General features: G+C 37.6%; 1 protein-coding gene across 1 annotated transcript; it reads left to right on the top strand.

Moving 5' to 3' along the window:
* Window positions 1-1,851: 1,851 nt before the first annotated feature.
* cnn3a (calponin 3, acidic a) lies at window positions 1,852-16,832 on the top strand. The gene is made up of 7 exons (XM_087789145.1): window positions 1,852-2,067; window positions 13,259-13,380; window positions 13,455-13,521; window positions 13,987-14,124; window positions 14,201-14,314; window positions 14,650-14,796; window positions 15,997-16,832. The coding sequence occupies exons 1-7, from the start codon at window positions 2,011-2,013 to the stop codon at window positions 16,336-16,338; spliced, it is 987 nt and encodes a 328-aa protein (XP_087645271.1). The 5' UTR covers window positions 1,852-2,010; the 3' UTR covers window positions 16,339-16,832.
* The last annotated feature ends 4,858 nt before the right edge of the window (window positions 16,833-21,690 follow it).

Genomic DNA, 21,690 nt, shown 5'->3' with positions numbered 1-21,690 from the left:
AAAGAATAATTGGAAATACATTTAAAAAATGTTTTTTAATTAAATATACATTGGGTGGGAAATATATATAAAGAAAAAATTTATCATGTTATATGTTGCTATATAAAAGTTTTATTTTGTAGTTTACTATTATTGTTTTAACAAGGTTTTTAGAAGTCAGTATTCCTGGTTTTCCAACAGTGTTTATTGTCCTAAAGCGAGGCTCTGACCCACTAATCTCTCGCCGGAGACCATATGTCGCATCATGAGATCAATAATATTGAATTCATTCATTGGTTCACCACCAAGTACTTCAACATCACACTAGTAGGGTAACCGTCAGGGGGGAGAGTAGCTGAAGTCCAGAAACCTCTTCCAGCTCTTCTGGGAGCAGACTAGTCTCCCTGATGTGTCTTAGGTCTGAACCAAGGTCTCCACCCATTACCAGGGTCCAAGAGCCATCCTGAAAAGCTACATAAATCCACCCCAAATGTTGTTTTTTTCTCTTTAAAGGAGCATCTCTTCTACTTTGAGTCTCTTCTGAATGACTGAGCTCCTCACTTTACTTACTTTATCTCTGAGTGAGAGTCCAGACGCCCTCATTTACCGTAAACACAACACTGGGATTTGTTGTGGTGGCATTACAAAAAATAAAAATGAAATAATATGAATTAAATAAAAAGAGATTCATAGAATAAAATGCAATCAATTCAAATAAAATGGGAGACATTACCTTAAAATGTCATATAAATAAATAACGGATAGAATGAAAATATGTATTTCTATTTATTTAAAGCAGCTCTGGGTAGTTTTGGGTACCTTAATATTTTTGTACTAAAGTAACTTGTGATGACACATTAACTTAAAACTAGTTGAATGACTCATATATTGTGATTTGAGGTGTTTTGTGTGATTTTTATTTTCACTGTAAAAGTTCTTGTGGATGGTGTGAACATGCTACATATCGCACTGGTTGTGGTGGGTTGAGCGGCTAATTACGGTACAAAAACAAAGTTAAAGTTATGTTATTTACAAAGCCGTCATATTGCATATCATCTTTCAATGTCCACAATCTGATTCATTACCTCATCAATATCCATCCTTCATTCAGCCAATACTGCTACAAACCGGTGGGACATGGCAACTTTTGCGTCGTTCTCGCGAGTGCTGATGGGAAATGTGGTCTCTCGTCGAGCTAAACAGTACCACTTTAGTCCACTGGCGTCGCTCGACTTAAAATCGCATAGAGCTGCTTATTAATTACTTAATTTTTTATCATTATTATTGTTATTAATACATTTTATTCTTTTACTTAGACGAGAGTTGCGAAATATATTGACTATACAAATTAAAATAAATAGACTATATTTTAAATAGATCATTGTTAATTGTTATTTTAAGAATTATTTTGAGTTAAAATGTATAAAGTTTTAATATTATCTTTAAAATAGGTTTTGGTTGATTTATTTTGCCCTAGTTACTTCATTTATTTATCTGTGTCACAAGCATTGAGGGGTCAGATCGTTTCGCTTCTGAAACTTTTCCAGGTCAAACATCCACCAGAGCAAAAGTAAAGTTTAGATAAGTGAGTAAGAATCTGGATCTGATCCCAGGAACCGCGCTCTTGGATGTGAAACTTTCCCGGGGCCGTTTGTTTCCCAAAATGTTCCACTATGTGACACAATAAAGTGAATTATTTGCCTTTAAAACGTATACAAGCGCAACAAAGCAGCAGCACTTTGATCCTGATGCTTTGTGACGTTTCCCAGTTGCAGGAAAACTCACCACAGGGCGGGGGCGGGGCCTGTTCGAGCCGCTCCTCTGATTGGCTGTCGCAGCCTCCTCGGTCATTTCGGACATTTTTTGGCAAACTGTCCTCCTGCAGGAGAAAAAAAAGTGATTTTCTCTGTCGTAGTTGTGAGATATTTTTTGCAAAAGAAGGTCGTCTCCATTGCCCGTTCCATCGTTGGATCCTTTTCTGACTTTTTATAGTTGGACGTGCGGGATTTTCCGTTGGATTCAACCGAAATCATGGCACATTTCAATAAAGGACCATCCTACGGGCTCTCTGCTGAAGTGAGGAGTAAAGTGAGTAACTTGGTTTGTTTTTGCTACTTCTGAAAAAAAAGATGGGGACTATTACGATCCACTTTTGTGTTGAAAAAAACCCTGTTTTGCCTGGTTTTATCGCCAAAAATGATAGTTTTTCCTCACAAAGAATACCTAAAAAAAGATGTCGCGTTGTTTCGCCTGCAAGGCACGAATCTTTCCGAACTTTCGCGAACTTACTTTCCTAGTTTTTTCTGTCGTTTATTATCAAAACCAAACACGCTCTTAAATAACAAAGTACATTAACGACTGTTTTTAAATACAAGTCAATCCATAGGAAAAAGACAAAAAAAAATGTTCAAGGTAAAAAAAAGTTTATACACTTAAGTGATTTGTTTTGTACCGGAAATTAACTTTTAGGTGCTTAACGAATCCGGAAGTTGTAATGTAACCAAAACACGTCGAGTTTAGTTAAAAATAAAAGTAAAGTAAAAAAAAAAAAAAGTGAAAAAATTTAGCGATTAAATGGAGAATTGGTGACGTGGACTTAAGTATCACAAAAATGACAATATAAACAATTTAGTTTTATTTAATCTTTTGTTAATTAGAAATGATATATGTTATTAATAAGAAACAAATTATATAGAAAAATCTTGTAATTTCTACCAAAACTATTAAGTAAACACTTGAAAAAATACTTTTTCACACTTTTTCTTAAAAATACTGACTAGTTGTCCAACTCTTTATCTATGGTAAAATATATTGACTTTTGAAACTGTCTTTTTTCTCTTAAATTTTTTTTTTTTTTTCTTGTTGACTCGGAATCTTCCACTTTCCTGTGTGAACAGTATAATTATCTCTTAAGTTTGTCACTTATATTTTTTCGCATCACCATTTTGTAACTTCCCAAAGTTGTTGGTTCAGCTTTGATTATACAAGAATTTCATGACTCAGCTGACCTGATTCTCTCAACATCTCCCACATACTTGTGCAAGTCCGCTCTGCTGCCCCCAACTTGGCCGGGGGATGATTCAGGGGTTTTGTGATTTGCTGCCCTTGCCCTCAAAGTGATGCAGGAATATGTTGGTAGTTTTTAGTGAAGGTCTTTATCTTGCTAGGGCGCAACAAAACAACGGCCCGAGGGCCCCACATGGCCAATTAAGCTTTTTTATCTGTTCCACTAGACTTGTCCTCCTTCTTGCATCATTAACTTTTATTGGACGGAGCAATGGTTGTCTTGAGGAAAATCACGTCATACACCCTAGAAACTGAAAGAGCTAGTGGCGATTCATAAAGACGCCTCGAATTATTCTCACTGAATCACTAACAGTGTTTTAATAAAATGTATCAACGTTGAATTGTACGGTTATTGTAGCCATAATCCCTTGATAATACACCATTTCTACTGCAATACCTGTCCGTCACTTGTAGATAAGGTGGAGAAATATTAGCATTTTTATTAGTATTACTTGAATAAACGTTAACATAATCTGTTGTAAAAGGGACCCTTAAATAAAACCAACATTTATTTGGTTTATCTTTAGGTTATTATCATTAATGGTGAGTAAGTTTTGAAAACTATCATGTGGTAACGTTGATAGTTTATCTACAGCTATTGAACTTTACTCACTTATACTCAAAACAAATACACAGATCTCCACTATGAGAAATATATCCAAAGTATTTATACTTTTATTTGTTGTTTAGATGGTAAAAAGTTTTGATCTGATGTCCTCAGTGTAAGTCTCATCATCCCACATTAATGAAGAAAAGTGACAAAAGTCATCATTTAAATTCCCAAAATGGGTTCAGAACAACTTAATCTGGTGTTGTTGTTCATATTGATTCTTTACAAGTTGTTGTTTTGGCATGTTATTGTGTGTTTTTTTCCCTCTGAGTGATTCCTTATTTAAGATACAGGACTTATCTTATTTTACTGCCCATCTTCTCATCATGATGCAGGACATTTTGAAGGTAATATTTCAAGTTATTAATGCTTCTTCTGTGACACGTGAGTCACCGTTCAGTAAGTAGGTTCTTCTACATGAACAATGAAGAGAGCGGTTACAGCATCACCATGGTAACCTACGATATCAGCTGATGGTTTCGACATGATTGATGTTGGCGTTGTTCATTAACTGAGACCATCAGATCAATAACTAAGTTTCTCCCTGGCTACTAAAATACACTCAAAAGTAGGTTTGACGAACTGTAGGTCGTTGACCTGGAAGCCTTTTTTGTTTTGACTTGAACACAGTAGCTATTGTTATAATTTAAAAAACGTCATAGTTGTGTATAAACGATCAGTTGATCGAAGGATCTAATGATTCTCATATCTGCACCTTCTGTTTGTATCCAAACTTTTACTGAGTCTGTGTGGAAAACTCTGAAACATCTTCGGATGCACTTGTGTAAATAATGCTTGTGTGCGTGCCGACTTTTCCATGAACCAATAAACCATAACCTGACACTTTAAATCAGCTCCGGTTATTTTCTCGGAATTCGAGCAGTATAATGTTCTCCATCAGTTCCAAGAGTCGCTGTTAAACCCATTAAAGTACACATTTCTGCTGCATTCAACATTTGACTTTTTATTAAATGTCAGTGTATTTATCAGCTCTTTTTTGCATCATATTGTACTGCTCTTGAAAACAGTTTAAATTACAACGCTGTTCCCTTATTTTGGGCCTTATGCTATCTCGGGGTCAAGGTGACCCGGTGGCTGAAAACAAATGCGTTTGTGGTATCCCTTTTGTTGTCTTCATTTGTTTTTTGGCCACCGGGTCAGCTTGACCCCGAGATAACAGAAGGGTTAAACCCTTAATTCTGAATATCTTCATCATTTTTTATCATTTCTGCCACTTGAAAAAAAAACGAATTCAATAACCCTTTAAGTATTTTTTTGTTATTGAATATATGTTACACCATTGAACTTATCTATTCAACCGTTGAACTTATCACAAATACAATTAAAAATACTTTCCAGCTAAAAGAAACGTCACTGATCAGCTGCATGAAAAAGTCTCAAGTTGTTGCTGTATCTCTGGCGCCAAACGTTTGCACTTGAAATAGATCTCGCTCAAAAGGCGTCTGCTTTTCTTCTTCTTATCAGAGTAGATGTGACAACAGGTCACAGAACCGGCTTCTACATATCTCCGCCTGCCTGGGCTTCTGGTCATGAGGAACGATAAACATAATCACAATTCAATCTCACAAAATCTCTCTTCGCAACTGTCCCTGTGCTCTTTCCCACGCTCTCTTCTTTCAACATCCACGACAGCAAGCAAGCTTAGGTTAAGAGCCAGAACGCTTGAAACAACTTGACAATTTGACGCACAAGAACCCGGCAGATTAAGACGGTAACAGTTTCGGAGCTGCTCCGCTGAGATCACGGTGAAATCCAATCACCTCAGACAAAGGTGGGAGGAGGATTGTTGAGGTTTAGTGCTGGTGTGTTTATGAAAACAGGAGGACAGGACGAGGCCCTTCCTGAGCTCTCTTGCATAAGAAGAAGATCACTAGTCTGAGCTGCATTCATCTCATACCTCAGATTCTTTAGCATGACTCTGGATGAATAATTGATCGTGCGTCTTGGAATCAGTGCTGAATCATTCATCTCGGGTGAAAAGCTGTAATATAACATCTGGCACTCAAGACAAAAAGGGGTTAATTAATGGCATTACATTGTATTAGGGTTTTCTCGATGCCAACATATAAGTAGTCGATACAAATTCCAGTGATTTATTTCAATACCATGGTTAAAAAAAAAAAGTACACAACTTTATTAAATTAAAAAACATATAATCAATCATGTCACATTCAAAGACTGGTGATGGCGACATCTTTTTCCTCATCGATGCAAAAATGAACAAAACCAACAATTATATATTTAAACAGCGTTAAGCTGCCTTCAAGTATAACAACAAACCTTCAAACATTGGTCATATAAATGTAGTTTAATGTAAACAAATAAGAAAAAAACAACAAAAAACGATGCATTCAAACAGTGCAGTGATAAAAATGGAACATTAATTCTTAGGAATGTGTAAATAAATAACGAAACCTTCAACTATTATACACTCAAATTGTTGCTGATAAGCCTTCCAGTATAAAAATTAACACGCGTTTTCACATTATCTTTTCCCTTCAAATATCTTTGTGAATCTTGGCTTCAGCTTCTCTTGCTTATCGTCAGTGTAATCTAATTTTTACTGTCAAGGAAAAAAGGAAAAATAAAGGTTTATTTCCAACAGCATGAGCTCAGCAGCATCTCATAATGTTACTTTACATAACTATATCATCGCGTTAAGTTAACGCAATGAAAAGTTTTATGAACGGACGTCTGTGGTTGCTGTAGTGAAGTGTTTTTTCTTTCTCAAATAATGAAATGTTTGTTCGTTGTTAGTTTAACGTGAAGTTAGCGAAAGTTATATTGAACAGAAATGTACTCGCCTCGCACTCTTTAAACAAGTGTTGTGTTTCCTTCTTTAGTTACCAACACTTTAGACTCACGTGTGCCGGTTTAAGAACACACGTGTTCATCAGTACTCGTGTGTTCTAAAACAAGCTGGTATTGTTGTATTTGTTGCATGTTGGTACCGTATCTGTTCTTGTGACAACCCTACATTGTATGCAGGTGTGAGTACGTGTCGTGTCCCTTGGCATCTATTCTGCACTGGAGACCTCTCCAGGGTGTCCCTAACCCTCCAGCCTAAATAGCTAAGACAGGCTTAAAAGAATAAATGGATGAACATAAATGAATGATTATTAAATTTCTTAAGATTATCATTGCTTAATGGGGTCACATGGGAAAAAAACCCACTAACCTTGGGTGCCAGGAGTAAACATCATGCAAGCATGATGAGAACATTCAAACTCCTTACTGAAAAGATTAAAGTTGTCTCAAGCACCTGTGAGAAAACATTGATACAGTGTTTATTTCACAGTGTTCTTCTTCTTTTCCTCTGGGCTGCTCCCTTCAGAGGTCGCCTCAGCGAATCAACCTCCTCCATCTAACCCTGTTCTCTGTATCCTCCTCTCTCACACCAACCAACTTCATGTCCTCTTTCACTAAATCCATAAACCTTCTCCTTGGTTTTCCTCTAGACCTCCTGCCTGGCAGTTCCAACCCTGGCATCTTTCTGCCAATATACTCACTATCCCTCCTCTGTACATGAGCAAACCATCTCATTATGACCTCTCTGACCTTATCTCCAAAACATCTAACATGTTCCTCTGATTGACTCATTCCTGATTCCATATCCATCTTCACTATACTGTATCGATATTCAACTGCACTGTATCGATGTCCTTTGGGTTTTTTTTCTCAAAATATAAATATATTATTTGATTTTGAAATCCTATTTTAATTATTTTATGGCTTATTTTTCAATAAGGTGTGTTAGCAAGTAAAGAAACGATTAAATCCTGCAAAACCCTGAGGAGAAATATAGGATACAGTCGACTCCAGCCACTTTTAAAGCAGATGTTTGGCCAAATTTTAATTTAAAAACAAATTAAAGCTGTGACGACTTCATCAAAAGTCATGTGGTTTGTAAATTAAACACCAGAGTCAAGTACTCGACAATACTACAAATATATCCTTGTTCCTACAGTATCACAATGTATGTGATATGTATTATATCACCATATTCTTGACAAAACACAGCTCTACTCCACACTAACCAGTAACCACTACCCCCTTATGTTTAAGTTCAAATGCTTTTATTAATGGATAAAGAGTACATTCGTAAAAATGAATTTGGGATAAAAACAAACGTAGCAATCTTTTGTTTAATATTACTACTAACAACACAAATAGATTTATTCATACTTTTTTGTAAAGGTGCAAACGACTATTGTGTTTCATTTTAGTTAGCTAGCAAACAAACCTGGTAGACACAAAGATGATACAGTATTGTACATAAACTAAATAATCATGAAAAACATAGAAGATCTAAAATTATATGTTGCCTCCAAACAAGATACTTGATTAACGTCAAGTCAGAAAAAAATGGTCCGTTCCATTTATAAATTACATTTATTACAAACAAACCCTTTAGGTTTGACATACAATCCGGTGAAGGCACCACATCATTCAAAACCACAGCCATGACCATGTTTGTATAAAAGCCAGCGTCACACACCATGTTATTTCGGGTTGAACGTGCATGAAGCTAACAAGGTAGAAGGATAAATGCTGCCATAATTTAAATGTATGTATTACTTTGCAGTATATCCCTGACGTTTAATAACATTTTGGTAAGCAAATTGAGATCTTTGTGGATGGAGTGTCATGCAGGTTTGGCGCTCGACTCAGTCTTGATAAACGACTGCGAGCTTGGATCGGTACCCTGTAATCACATCGACTGGAAACCACAAGTTCTTTCCAGACTCTGTCATGCAACAAACATGTTTTGGGCAAGATTCAGTTACTGTGATTAGTAATTTTGTCGAAATAAAACACCACAAAAGAAAAGTCTTCAGCCAGATGTGCGCGTCCTGACGTTCTTGCTAATACACGCTAACTAAAGACTAAGACTTTCATGGTCTTTAAAAATTTCCCATGTTGACTTTTCTTTATCATCTGTTTTTTGCACCTTTCACATCCGTTTACACAATTAGCTGTAAACCAAGTCATCCACTATAATTATTATAACTATTACTAGACAGCATAACTTCCCTTGTAAAGAAAAAACGTTCAAAGATATTTTATTGCGTTTGCACCGGAAAAAATGATAGGAGTTCATTTGATTATAGAAAAGGGGCAGATGGTGTGTGTGTTCTCCGTCTCATTCCATTCATAGACGTTCGATTACAAAGATCTAGTGTTCGAGGTCATCGGCTCACAAAGAACCGCGTGTTTCCACTCTCATGTATTGAGTAAATTCAATAAGAACAATTGGTGAAATTAACGTTACGTCATGTTCAAATGTAAAACTGTCATAGCTAATAAGTTATGTCATTTAATGACATAATACCAACAATTCTATTAGGCAGGATTTCTTCTAGAAAGGTAATCATTTGAGCAGCAATACGCAAGATTGAAAACATTGTTTCTGTCTCCCCCCAGTGTCGGAAAAGTATAACTTGAATTCTGTTAAACCTTTGATGGTGTCTAAAATAAAACGAGTAAGTAAGTAAATAATTTATATTTGTAGAGTAACCCCAAACAATATTTTAAGCCAAAATTCTTGCCGCCTTTTTAAAGTATTAATTAAAATATGATTATTATCTTGACATAATCTTCTGAAAATAGTGTTGCGTGGACAGGCTTGACAGGTCACCAGGGCAAATCTCTTAATAATAAGCCAAACACAGTAACATGTGCGGACCATTATGAGTCACCAAACAACCGTTGTTGAATGGTTATATAACCGTTGAGAGTTTAATTGTTAACCTGGATGTCTCTCTGTTGCCTCCAGTCAGCCGTTAAACCTGAGAAGAAAACGCAATCTAAAAGACTTAAGTTGACAAAAAGCCCCAAATTCCGAAGTGTAATGAAAACTTGACCTGCGTTTTTCAGATTTAATCATTCTTAAGGATGTAAGTAGCGCTACTTTACGCTACTGTAGATACAGGTGTTTTCCAAACGTTTTCTCAACCGCATTCATAGGAGAACTTTAAGATCAAAGAAGCTTTGTAAGAAGCTCTTAGTGGGCCTTTGATATATTCGAAAAGCTTCAGGGTTGTTGATGTTTGTATGTGCAGTTGTTAGAAAGCCCATTTGTTTTGTTTTATTTGGTTTATTGGAGTGAAAACCGTTAAATTATAGTATCATTCCTCATTTCTTTATGACATCCATTGAATGCATCATTCGCATTTGGTGTTCGATGCAGGCATGTTTTTTACTAGTCCCTTCTGTATATATGTTGATTTATTGCAGTGCGTGAATGCGAAACAGTGTGTTTAATGTTGTTTTACGCTTTCTTAATATTATCTTCATGATATCAAATATTCCATTCGTGGTAAAACGTTTATTGGCTTTTTGCTACCACCAGAGTTCTGAGGTAGGTGTTAATATAGAACGTAAAGAAGGAGACCATAAGGGTTGAATTTGTCAATTTTAAACCTCTAATAAATAAACATGACTCTGGGATATATTTTTAGTTGAACCATAACCATGGAATAAAATAAAGCTGCACACTTTTAAAACTGTAAAGATGGAATCTTCCCTGTAAGTTATTTTTTCCTCTGGTATAAAAACATGTTAGTGTGTCTGACCTGCACAATAGGAGGTAGTTCCCCCTGGTTTAAAGACCTGAATACTCTTGAATAACTCTGGTCTGTGTCATATATCTCACTGTTACAGTGCTTACAAAAGCAGGCCTGTATCTGCTGAAAGCTGCCTGTTGTGTGTCTTTAAAAGCTCCTCCTTCTTTGTGTCCCTCAGCCCGTGTGTGGTTGTCGTGCAGCAAACATACACTGTTTGTGTTAGCAATGAAAAGCTGATGAAAGTGTATGAATAGAGACTTCCTGTTCATCATCCCTGCACCATTGTTCCTCCAGTCAAATCGGATTCAGTGTCTCTTACGTGGAAACCACAGCTTCAAGTTGAGAACTGCAGACTCACAATAACAACAGCCCGTGAGACATCACCGAACACCAGCACACATTTCTTCTATTGAATAAGAGTTGTCAAGATAAAAAATTGTTCACTTTTTGTTTCCAGGGAGTTTTGTTTTTTAGAAGTGAATGGTGATTCTTTAAGTTTTTAGTTTCTTCTTACGCTTGTGGCTTTCAATTCAAGGTAAAAGTGCGTGCAAGCTAAACACAATCTGGCCACACTTGTTATCTTACACGTTTTCTTCCCCAGACGCTCATTCCCCTAATATAAAATATGAATATCTCAAGTCATGTAGAAGTAGGCCAATCTTCTTTCAGGGTCTAAGGTTAGTAGAATTTCGCTTGTGTCATCAGATCATTCCATTTATTCTTCTTGATGAGTTTTCCCTTTTGTGTCAAAAAAAGAGTAGAATTTAAGCTTTTATGTGTGTTTTTTCCACAGACAGCAACCAGATTTGATGTGAGTCTTGGTAATTTAGGAATGATGGGTTCAATTTTTGATAAGTTATGGAAAAAAGGTCTGAACCACTTATCTCTTTCCCAGACAATGTCCTTGCACTTATCGTGACCCTATCCTGGTCCTATCAAGGGCTTCTCAAACTATATTGGAGAACCTTTATGGGGTATTTTACCCCCAGTAAAGTATTACAATTTCATAACATTTAAAGAAGGACAATGTCCTGGACTTTCCAATCAAGATTAAGATTTTTTTTTAATTAAGTGGATTTTTTTGTTAGTTACCAAATGTCTTTTCACAACATGGTTTTTATTTATAAAATCTCCATCCATGTAAACTATCTCGTCTATAAAACCGCCATCTTCGTGGACGGGACACTCGTGTGATTTATGACAATCAGTTGAAGCGGAAACTTTTTATAGCCCCTCGGTGGGGAGATGTTTTTTTTTCCTTCCACATATTTTCTAGGATCTCGCTGCAGTGAGAGTCACCAGGCCGTCGTCATACATTTTGAAGCTCATATTTGAAATTGGAAACCAGACGTTTTCAGCTCTCTGGAACCGTTTTCTAGTTCAGTTTCTGCCCTAGAAGTGTTGTCTTCAATGCCATGAGTGATTCACCTGCTTTCCTGTGTTGAATTGAAGTTCTCTCCTCTACATCTTGTCTTGGATTAATTCATATTTGTTCAACTTTGTACTCGACTATATCTCTGTATCTCGTGGCCCACTTGGTGAACCAGTTTTGGCCCCTGAGGTCATGAGCTTGACACATAATGTATACGCCTTTTCCAATTACTTTACATCTTTCTATTTAGATTGTATGCAATTACTGTTCTTTGGCTGAGATACCTTCATTTTTACTGGTTCCTGAACGATACTTTTTCTGATACCAATGTCATAAGATCAATTCTAACAGAAGGAAAATGACATTACACGGTTAAATACAGAAAAAAACAAATAAATCATTTCCAGTGAAAAAAACACTTGGTTATTGGTAAATCAATCTGATGTTCTCTCCCTTTGTCACTTGTTTTTCTTCAGATAAAACACACATTAACATGTTTTGATCATGTGTGGGAACCAATACTTGGAATAGTAAGATAAAGCGTGTTTTAATACTGTGTACTACTGAAGCATTTTAGTCCGTACCACATAAGAATCAAAGTTCAATACCAAGCTCTACACAAAATAGATCTAATTTGTAAACAAGATACTCTTTCTTTTCGAAGAGTCGAAATGTCAGACATTGAGGAACTTGGTTTTTATCAAATTTTGATTTCTTTTGGAAATCAGTCTCCTTGTGATACATTCTACTATGATATATTCTACTACTTCTATCTATCTATTACTTTTGTCTTATTTTCAAACACCATTTTTCTTATAAATCACTTATTCTCTCAATATTTACTTGAATAATCAAATTTTTTATTCCTTCGATTCTTTACTATATACCAGTACCCCAACATAACAAGCAGGTTTTCAGGCCATTAGTACACAATCCTCTCTGTTTCCTGTCCCCATGAAAAGTACACAACAAATTAAATTAAAGTGACGTAATCTATAATGTAATTGTTCAAAGGTTTCTATTCAGTTTCATAATTCACAAGGGCCTGTCAGACATCCTAATGTAATATTCTCTGGGGCGACTTCATCAGATCAGTGGAGAGTCTTTACGTCCAGACCTCACAAGTGTGAACCAGTCTCTGGACTTTCTCGGATTAAAGGCTTCGGCTCGACTTCTCTGTGCTGCCGGCTGCGGGATAATAAATGGAGGGGTTGTCTGGGTTTCAGCTCAGCCGGTCTAAATCTTACCCTTCCAGAATTTTCCATCACAACTTTTTAATGGTTCCATCAGTCGAATTGGATCCTTTTTCTTTTTTTTTTCCGGAGCAGCTCTTGGCAGGAGTCCCTGGAAACAACAGCTGGGAGACGAGGAGCGTCTCTCCGTCGTCAGTGAAGGAGCTTTGTTCTCCTCGCTCATCAGCGACATTTAAGTGTGGCTGAATGTCAGATTTATGTCTCTCAAACTTTGACATTAGAACAAGATGTAACCCCTTGAAAGGAACCGTCAAAACCTGATGATCAAAGGTGTCAATGTGACAACCCCTGTGCTTCTTTACGTCTTAAATATAACATTTGTACGATCAATCTTCTTTCTGGTTGCCATGATTTGTGAGATGCATCATCATCTTGTGATTTACCTTCATAGATCGCTCAGAAGTACGACCAACAGAAGGAGGAGGAGCTTCGCTACTGGATCGAGAAGGTGACCCAGATGCCCATCGGAGATAACTTTCAGAAAGGCCTGAAGGACGGAATCATTCTGTGCGAGTGAGTGTTTTATTTTCTGTGGTTTGTGCGAGACTTGTCAAGAGTGTTTTTGTAATGCGTCTTCTGCTTTGCAGCCTCATCAACAAGATCAAACCCGGCTCTGTCCAAAAGACCAACCATTCCCAGCTCAACTGGCACAAAGTAAGAGAAGAACTTCAGCACCTTTAGAGAGCTTCTGCTGTTAATCGCTTACAAATGTTTAAGAAGAATCATGTCCGGGAAGTTAAAATATAAAAATACCAGAGGATATCAAGCTACAAAAACATTGTAATTTAACATGCTTAACTTTTTGTATTTATAATGAAAAAGTAAACTAAAGATACTTGAAATACTTAATTATACTTTAATCCAACAAGAGGTGAAACATTTATTAATTATTTATATTCATCATAATTAATATATCTTAACGGTGAAAAAGGTGGAAAAGCGCTACATAAATAAATATTACTTACTTACTTACTTACTTACTTACATTTTAATTACTTTTTTGCTTATTTTATGGCTGAAATCTCAAACTTGTAAAGAGAAATATAGGTGTTAAAATGATTTTTTTTCAAGGCACGTCAAACTAAATTCCGTTTTTCTCTGCCTTGGTTTTCCGCACAGCTGGAGAATATCGGGAAGTTCATCAAAGGAATTCTGGCTTATGGCCTGAAGCCCAACGACATATTTGAGGCCAACGACCTGTTCGAGAGCGGCAACATGACTCAGGTCCAAGTCACTCTGCTGGCTCTGGCCAACTTGGTGAGTGAACCTGAATGACACGCCCGCTGACAAACACCCGTTCTCCCTCTGACCCCTGTGACCCCGAATTTCTCAGGCCAGGACCAAAGGCGACACGGACGTGGACATCGGAGTGAAGTACGCCGACAAACAGGCGAGAAACTTCGACGACGAGAAGATCAAGGCCGGTCAGTGCGTCATCGGACTGCAGGTAATGATGATGTCATAGCGGTCAAATGACATGATGCAGGGTCTGTTTTTTATTTTCCTCTGCCAAGGAGGTAATGTGATCATCCTTTTTGTCTGAACGTGGATTCACAAATACCTAATGAAATTATTTCAGTAAATGATGATTGAATCTTGTGTTCTGGGGTTCCATCTGGATCAAGGGAGGTTTTGAAGGATTCATCAGTCTTCTAACCACAGACATCAAATTAATGCAAAACTTGATTCATAAAAAAAATAGGCGTACATTGAATCACTAGGTCGTGTGCGTGTTGTGACAACAAGTTTGAAGGATTTGTTTCATCCTTCTCTGCTCCACAGATGGGCACCAACAAATGTGCGAGTCAGGCGGGGATGACGGCGTACGGCACAAGGCGACATCTGTACGACCCGAAGACTCAGACCGACAAACCACACGACCAGACCACCATCAGCCTTCAGATGGGAACCAACAAGGGAGCGAGTCAGGTCTGAGTCGATTCTTCTTGTGGTCAGGCTGTGGTGTTTTTTTTTCTCCAGGCCATGTTCAAACTGTTGTTCTTCTCTGAATCAAACGAGCATGTTCGTGACCACAGTCTCTCGCTCGACTTAATAGAAGAATCTCACTCGCTGACAGGAAATACTTGTCGACCAGGCCTTGGATAAGCACAAGACCAAAGGTTTCCAAAGTCATTTGAGGCCCTTAATCAATCATGTTGTCCTGAGATACAACATGTTTTAACAGTGGCTTAAACCAGAACACATGGTAAAAATTGCAATGAAAGTGTCACATTAATGTGAAGTTTGTCAGTCAACTTTAAGGCCTGGGGGCCAAATCCGGCCCGCCAAGTCATTTTATGTGGCCCACCACATGGTTGGTTCAAAACCATGAATAAGAGATTAATGTTCATGTTGATATTGCAACCTATGGAGATGTTTAAGATCAGATCATTAAAGGAGATCATGGATTTCAACAATTTTAACACACTTCCAATATCAGTACGACTTATAATTACCATAGATTGAGACTTGAGGATCAAAAAATGTCATACTTTTCATTTATAGACCTAGTACGATAGAGTTTGACACCCCTGCTCTACAACTCTGTGATGCCAACTATGCTTACAATATCTCCAAACATGCCATTTTTAACGCTCTTTAAAAAACAATGGAAATATTGTGTAACTTTCAGCTTCGAAATGTTTTGATTGTGGACGACTCTCGCATAATTGAAGTCCAGTGAGCCGCCTCGGTCTGGTTTTTAATGGGCCAATTTATTTTCGTTGTGTAAGGCGGGTCAGTGCAAGTTCAACTATTTGTGGCTCCAGAACGAACACAACTCGTCGGAATCAAGGGACATCAAAAAGAATGTTACGATATTACGATGTTCATTTGTTTGTATTCCCTACATTTCCTTCATGCCTTAGTTTGTCATACATGTGTGTAATAGGTTTTTAATTTATTTAATTGTGGTCTTTAAAAAGTCTTGCAGAGACCCCGGTTTAGTATCGCCTGCTTGTGTGTTAAAATGTTTAAAAGGAAGTTGGTAAATATAGTCAACTTCCCAAAGCAGCCGTTTCTTCATACTATATTGATCTTAGTACAAGAGTTACTTCCACACATTGATGGACAGACACGGTGAAATATTTTCTAGAACAAAATCCAAATACTATGTGTGTTTGTGTTCAGGCGGGCATGATGGCGCCCGGCACCCGCAGAGACATCTTCGACCAGAAGGTGGCGATGCAGCCGGCGGACAACTCCACCATCTCCCTGCAGATGGGCACCAACAAGGTGGCGTCCCAGAGGGGCATGAGCGTGTACGGCCTGGGCCGGCAGGTCTACGACCCCAAGTACTGCGCCTCCCCCACCGAGCCCATCATCCACACCAACGGCAGCCAGGGCACCGGCACCAACGGCTCCGAGATCAGCGACAGTGACTATCAGGCCGAGTTCCAGGAGGACGAGTACCACGGAGGTTACCATGACGACTACAGCTCCCAATACAACGACCAGGGAATTGACTATTAGTGACCCCCCCCGACCTTCTGGCAGTATTATCCATGTATTTTCTATTGTACACAACAGAGCAAGACTTTTGCTGTCCTCATAGTCTCCGTGTAAACTTCAGAAGAAGCTGTTCTAGTGTAGAATATCAAGTCTTGTTTTTTTTTTAAGAAACGTTTTTTAAATCCCCTCTTCTTAATGGTGGAACACTAAAGTTGTGACCTTCGCTGCAGAGCCAGAGGAGTCTTTGCTGAGTCAATAAAGCAGAATCTTTGCCTGTTAATATTTAAAATGGTCGGTGGAGATAAAGTTCTGCGGAGAATGACGTCGGTTCAGTAGAAAAAACCATGACTCGCAGTGGGATCACAGAGTCACTTCTTAAAAGATGAGTAAAACAAATAAAAAAGCAGCATGATTGAATCAGAAGCTTTTAAACTACATTTAAGTTTTTCAATCTGTATTTATTGCAGCGTCAACTTCATCTGTTGTCTTCAAAATAAAAGCCATTCATTGCTGAACGCCTCCATTGTTTTTCACAACATTTAAGGTTTTCTCAGCACATCCTTCCCTTCTTCCTATTCTCTTCATCTCCTCCTCCTCCTCCACCTACTCTTCTTCTTCCTCTCCCACCTCCTTCATCCTCTCCCCTTCTACCTCCTTTTTATCATCTTACTTTTCCTCATCATCCCTCTCCTTCGTATCTTTCTCTCCATCTTTCCCTTTCATCTTTCCCCGATCACTTTTTCTATCTTTTACTCTTCATCTTTCTTCTTTTCTACCCACCCAAATTATCTTCATTCTGCTTTCTCCTTCCCTTCATCATTTTCTCGGTCTCCTCCTCCCCCTTCTTCTTTCTCCCTTCTTCTTTCCTTTTTATCCCAAAATCTCGCCATCCTGCTTCTCTCATCTCTCCCCACCTTCCTCCTCTTTATCTTCCTATTCATCTTCCTCATGCCCTTCTCTTGTCTTTCTTGTTCACCCTCTACTTCTTCCACTTTTCCTTCTTTTCCTTTCTTCCTCATCCTCTGTTCTTCCTTCATTTACTTTTCCTTTCTCTCTTTACTTTCCCTCTACTTCTTCATACTTAAACTGCCTCTTCCTCAAGCTTCTTTCCTTACGTTTTCTTATATATAACTATTCATATATATAGGACTCCTATTATTTTATATATATGTATATATTAACTCTTCTCTGATCTCTTCCTTTCCAGTAACTCCCTCCCCTTTATTCTTCTGAAAATACGAACAGAGGGAGGGGGGGTGGTCCATCATCTTTCCTGTAAACAGTCCTGAGCTCTGATGGTTAAATTTAGTCATCTCTCATTGTGACCAGAGAATCAAACAAGCCCCCGTCTGTTCCGGACCTTCAGTCGGACCCCGGGACCCCACAAAGCTCCCCCCAGCCAATGGCCTTCATGAAAATATAATGGCCTTGGCATTCGCTCAGCTCCCTCCAGCACCCTCCTCCCTCTGACCCCCTACTGCAGGGGAAGAATCGCTGCTTTGTGTCCACCTCCGGAATCCGGGGTGAAAATGAAAACTCAATTGCAGAAAGAGTCAAAGAGAGAAGTTTTGGTCGCCGTGGTAACAGGCTGGTGGTTTCGGGGCGAGGTAAACACAGGGTTAGCCAAGCTGGTGCCCAACACTGGTTCACCAGTTCACGCCGGAGTGTGAGAGTGAAGAAGTTCAGACGTGAGGACACTGCAGGGGAAGGTTCTGGGTCAGACCTGGGATCTCACAAAAAGTGCATTTGATAAAAGCTCACTTTTAAATCCTGTGTTTTCACTCTACGATATATAAAACGTGTTTTTTTTCCAAAAGTATACTTGCTAGCTTAGCTACGAAAATTTACCAGAAGATTACACTTGTGTATCTTTTGAAGATTAGAATCTAAATTCTCTTATAGGTTTTTGAACAAAATACAATTGCATTTTTTTTACAATTTGCAAAATATAAATACACATTTTTTGTCAGTAGAACACAATTATAAGGCTTTCAAACTGAGTCACTTTGATGGAAGGAAAAGTGGGTGGATATATATATATATATATATATATATATATATATATATATATATAAATACGGCATTGATCGTTTGAGTAATTCTTCTACATTAATTTTCATTAAAAGACATTTGAAAAACAATTTGTCATTAAATTCCCACTGACATTTACTTTTTTTCATTTACTGACATTACCCACTTGACCCTTTAATAGTTTTTAGTAGAAGATCATTTAAAAGCAAATAATATTTTCAAATACCATCAATAATTACAACTTAAACATAATTCATTTGTATTTCCTTTTTTTTTACATATTGAACAAATATTCATTCTTATAAACTGTTACATTTATTTCTTTATTTTTACAATGATCTTTCATTTCCAGTCATTCCACTTATGTTTTCATTTATTTCCAGGTGTCTGACAGTTTGAAAACTGCTGATCCTGTGTGGAAAACAAGCACGAACACACACACACAAAAGAAAAAGAAACATCCGCACTTAGGATCCAATGGAGTGTAATTATAGTCTGAGGACGACAGGAATGATCATCTTTAATTTGTTACATTTAATCCTGAGATGAGTGAAGAGGCGAAGATCAACATAGCAATAGTTGCTAAGGAGTTCGCTCACACCTGTTAAGAGCTGTGGTTATGTCATTGCGAGACAGGAACAGTTACGACAAACTTTATTTCAACATAAAGAGAATTCAGTTTGTGGCGCTTTAGTAAAGAGTGCTATCATCTAGTGGTCAAATGGAGTTACTGCAGCAAGGAGGGCCATCCAATCATTTTTATTGATCGTTTTTCTTTTATTGTTGACAACTTTACTGGAGTCTATTCTACGACGATGAAAGTAGTTGTGGAGTCCAGTGATAGTTAACAACAGTAAACAATAAGAAAATGTACATTTGCGAAAATATAACCAAATATATGAAGATGTCACAGGAAAACATGTTTGGAGAAAAGTTTGATTAATTATTATTTATGAAACAAAGACAGTATTAAAAAAGATGAATGGCTTATATCAGAAGAATGGCAGAAACGTGTAGTGTTGAGGTAGTTAAATAATATACAGTCAAACACATTGAAGAACCTAATATATTTTATTAATCTGATGGAAACATTGGTTGATAGAATCAGAACATATAAGTTAGTTTATTTGAATACAAATCCACATTTTTTGGAAAGAAAAGAATTCCAGAATTTTGGATATAATGTTCCATATTGTCATTTGATAGCTGCTATACATTGGGTTTTCACTAAAATTTGAAATCATTACTATGGTATCGCTCAACTAAGGTATGAGTTCAAAGTAAAAACAAATAAGATGGTGTCTGAATGCACACATGTTAAGACGAGCTCAAGGTAGGAACAGCGAAAAATACACCTAAAATTCTTCATTACAATTAATTATTATTTGATTCACAACATTATATATTATATATATTATTTTTAAATAATGGGAATATGGTTCTACTTGTGCAACGATGCTTAAACACCACTAGAGGTCAGTATATGTGCGTCAATGTACATCAGACTCTGATACTTTTAAAAATGTATCAAAACCATCTCAAACTTGATGGATTTAGTTCTGCTGTTCATTTTAGTGTTTGTATAAATTAACCACAAGTCTGAAGTGACATCCAAACCTTATCCATGGACATGAAAGATACACACAACCTGAGAATTCGTACACACGTTTCCATCGTTTGAGAGCGTTACAGCGCCACATATAGGCCTGACACAAGTACTTCCAGTGGTTGAAGTGGATCATAAAACATTGTCTTAGTTAACGAGCTGAACCATGACTCAGATGAAGTCATAACGGCTAAGAAATACGGTCAGGAGTCAGGGAGGCGGAGGAGAAAGTGAAGTCCAAGTTGACACAAGAGAAAGATATTTAACACAGAGGTGAGGACAAGGCGAGGCTCTTGAGGAGGACTTGTGGTCAAAGAGGTATTGACTGAGATGACACAGTTTTAAAATATTCTTCAGAGAACAAATATTCTATATGGATGAAGGAGATTAAACAGGCTACAAAATCACAACAAACAATGGCATTATGTTGTATTGGAGAACTGTGTCACAGCTTTATATCAAATAATAATTCTTGAGAAAGTCCTGGTTTAAGTCGGTGTAAGGCAGCAACATGTTTTATTTTAATGATACATCTGTTGACAAACCAGAGCCAGGCCTTATCAAAGGCTGCTGTTGAAAGATCCCCTTGTTGGTTGTTTAGTTGCTCGGAGCTACACAAGTAAATTCCCAAAGAATGCAAAAGTGTTGTCAGCGTGTTGGGTCTCGCTGAGGAAACTCTTTCATTTCCACGATAAATCAACTTTTGAGACTCGGTTTGGACTTGTACGCAGCTTCATATCAAGCCAACTTTCCTTCCTCTCACTAGATACAGTCCTTCGAGGAAGCAGCAGGATGATGCATGTCAGACGGGACAATGGCCGCCTCTGTAACTACATCCACTGAGAAAGATAAGATATTCACAGAGAGCAAAGTAGAATGAAACCAGTGCCTTTTATGTTCACATAATGCTGGGAACTCTTAAAAACTGTAAAAGGATCAATATAAAAGGATCGATAAAAACATTTTTATAAAGGCTACAAAATGAAATTATTTAAAATAATTATAATGATTGTCAATGATTAATCGACTCATCAATAGTGAAAAGAAAATATCGTAATAATCCAGAACTAATTCAACATGTAGTCCGCCAACCACCAGGGGGCCACAGCATTGTTCGTAAGTAAGTAAGTAAGTAATATTTATGAATATAGCGCTTTTCGAGACCAGGGTCACAAAGCGCTTAAACAATCAAAACAATACTCAAAAAAGTACATACTTTAAAGATCAAGATAATGCTGAGAACAACACAGGAGTTCCAGAAATTCAAGGAAAAGCCTGAACAAATAGAAACGTCTTAAGATGTTTCTTGAAGGAGTCAGTAGATCCATCAAGCGCAAAGAGAGAGGAAGATCGTTCCAAAGCTTAGGAGCAACAGCCTGAAAATATTTCTCTCCTCTGGTCCTGCCGTGTGCGTGGAACCATGAGTAGATTCTGATCCACAGACCTCAGAGCCCGAGCTGGGGTGTAAGGCTGGATCAGATCAGTGATGTAAGGAGGAGCCTGACCATGAATAGATCTGAAAGTAAGAACCAGAATTTTAAAATTGATCCTGAAAGAAACTGGAAGCCAGTGAAGAGTTTTAAGGACATGTGAGAAATGGGAGTTCTTCTACTTGAGCGGGTCAGAATTCTCGCTGCAGAGTTCTGAATCAACTGCAGACGAGACAGTCGTACTTCATTTAACCACCTAAAATACATCTGTAATCTAAAGAGTATTTATCTATCATTTATTATTTT

Source organism: Callionymus lyra, chromosome 4 (assembly GCF_982586985.1).
Source record: "Callionymus lyra chromosome 4, fCalLyr1.hap1.1, whole genome shotgun sequence".
NCBI lineage: Eukaryota > Metazoa > Chordata > Actinopteri > Syngnathiformes > Callionymidae > Callionymus > Callionymus lyra.
The sequence above is the reverse complement of the archived record's forward strand: the minus strand, read 5'-3'. Positions and strand labels throughout refer to the sequence as shown.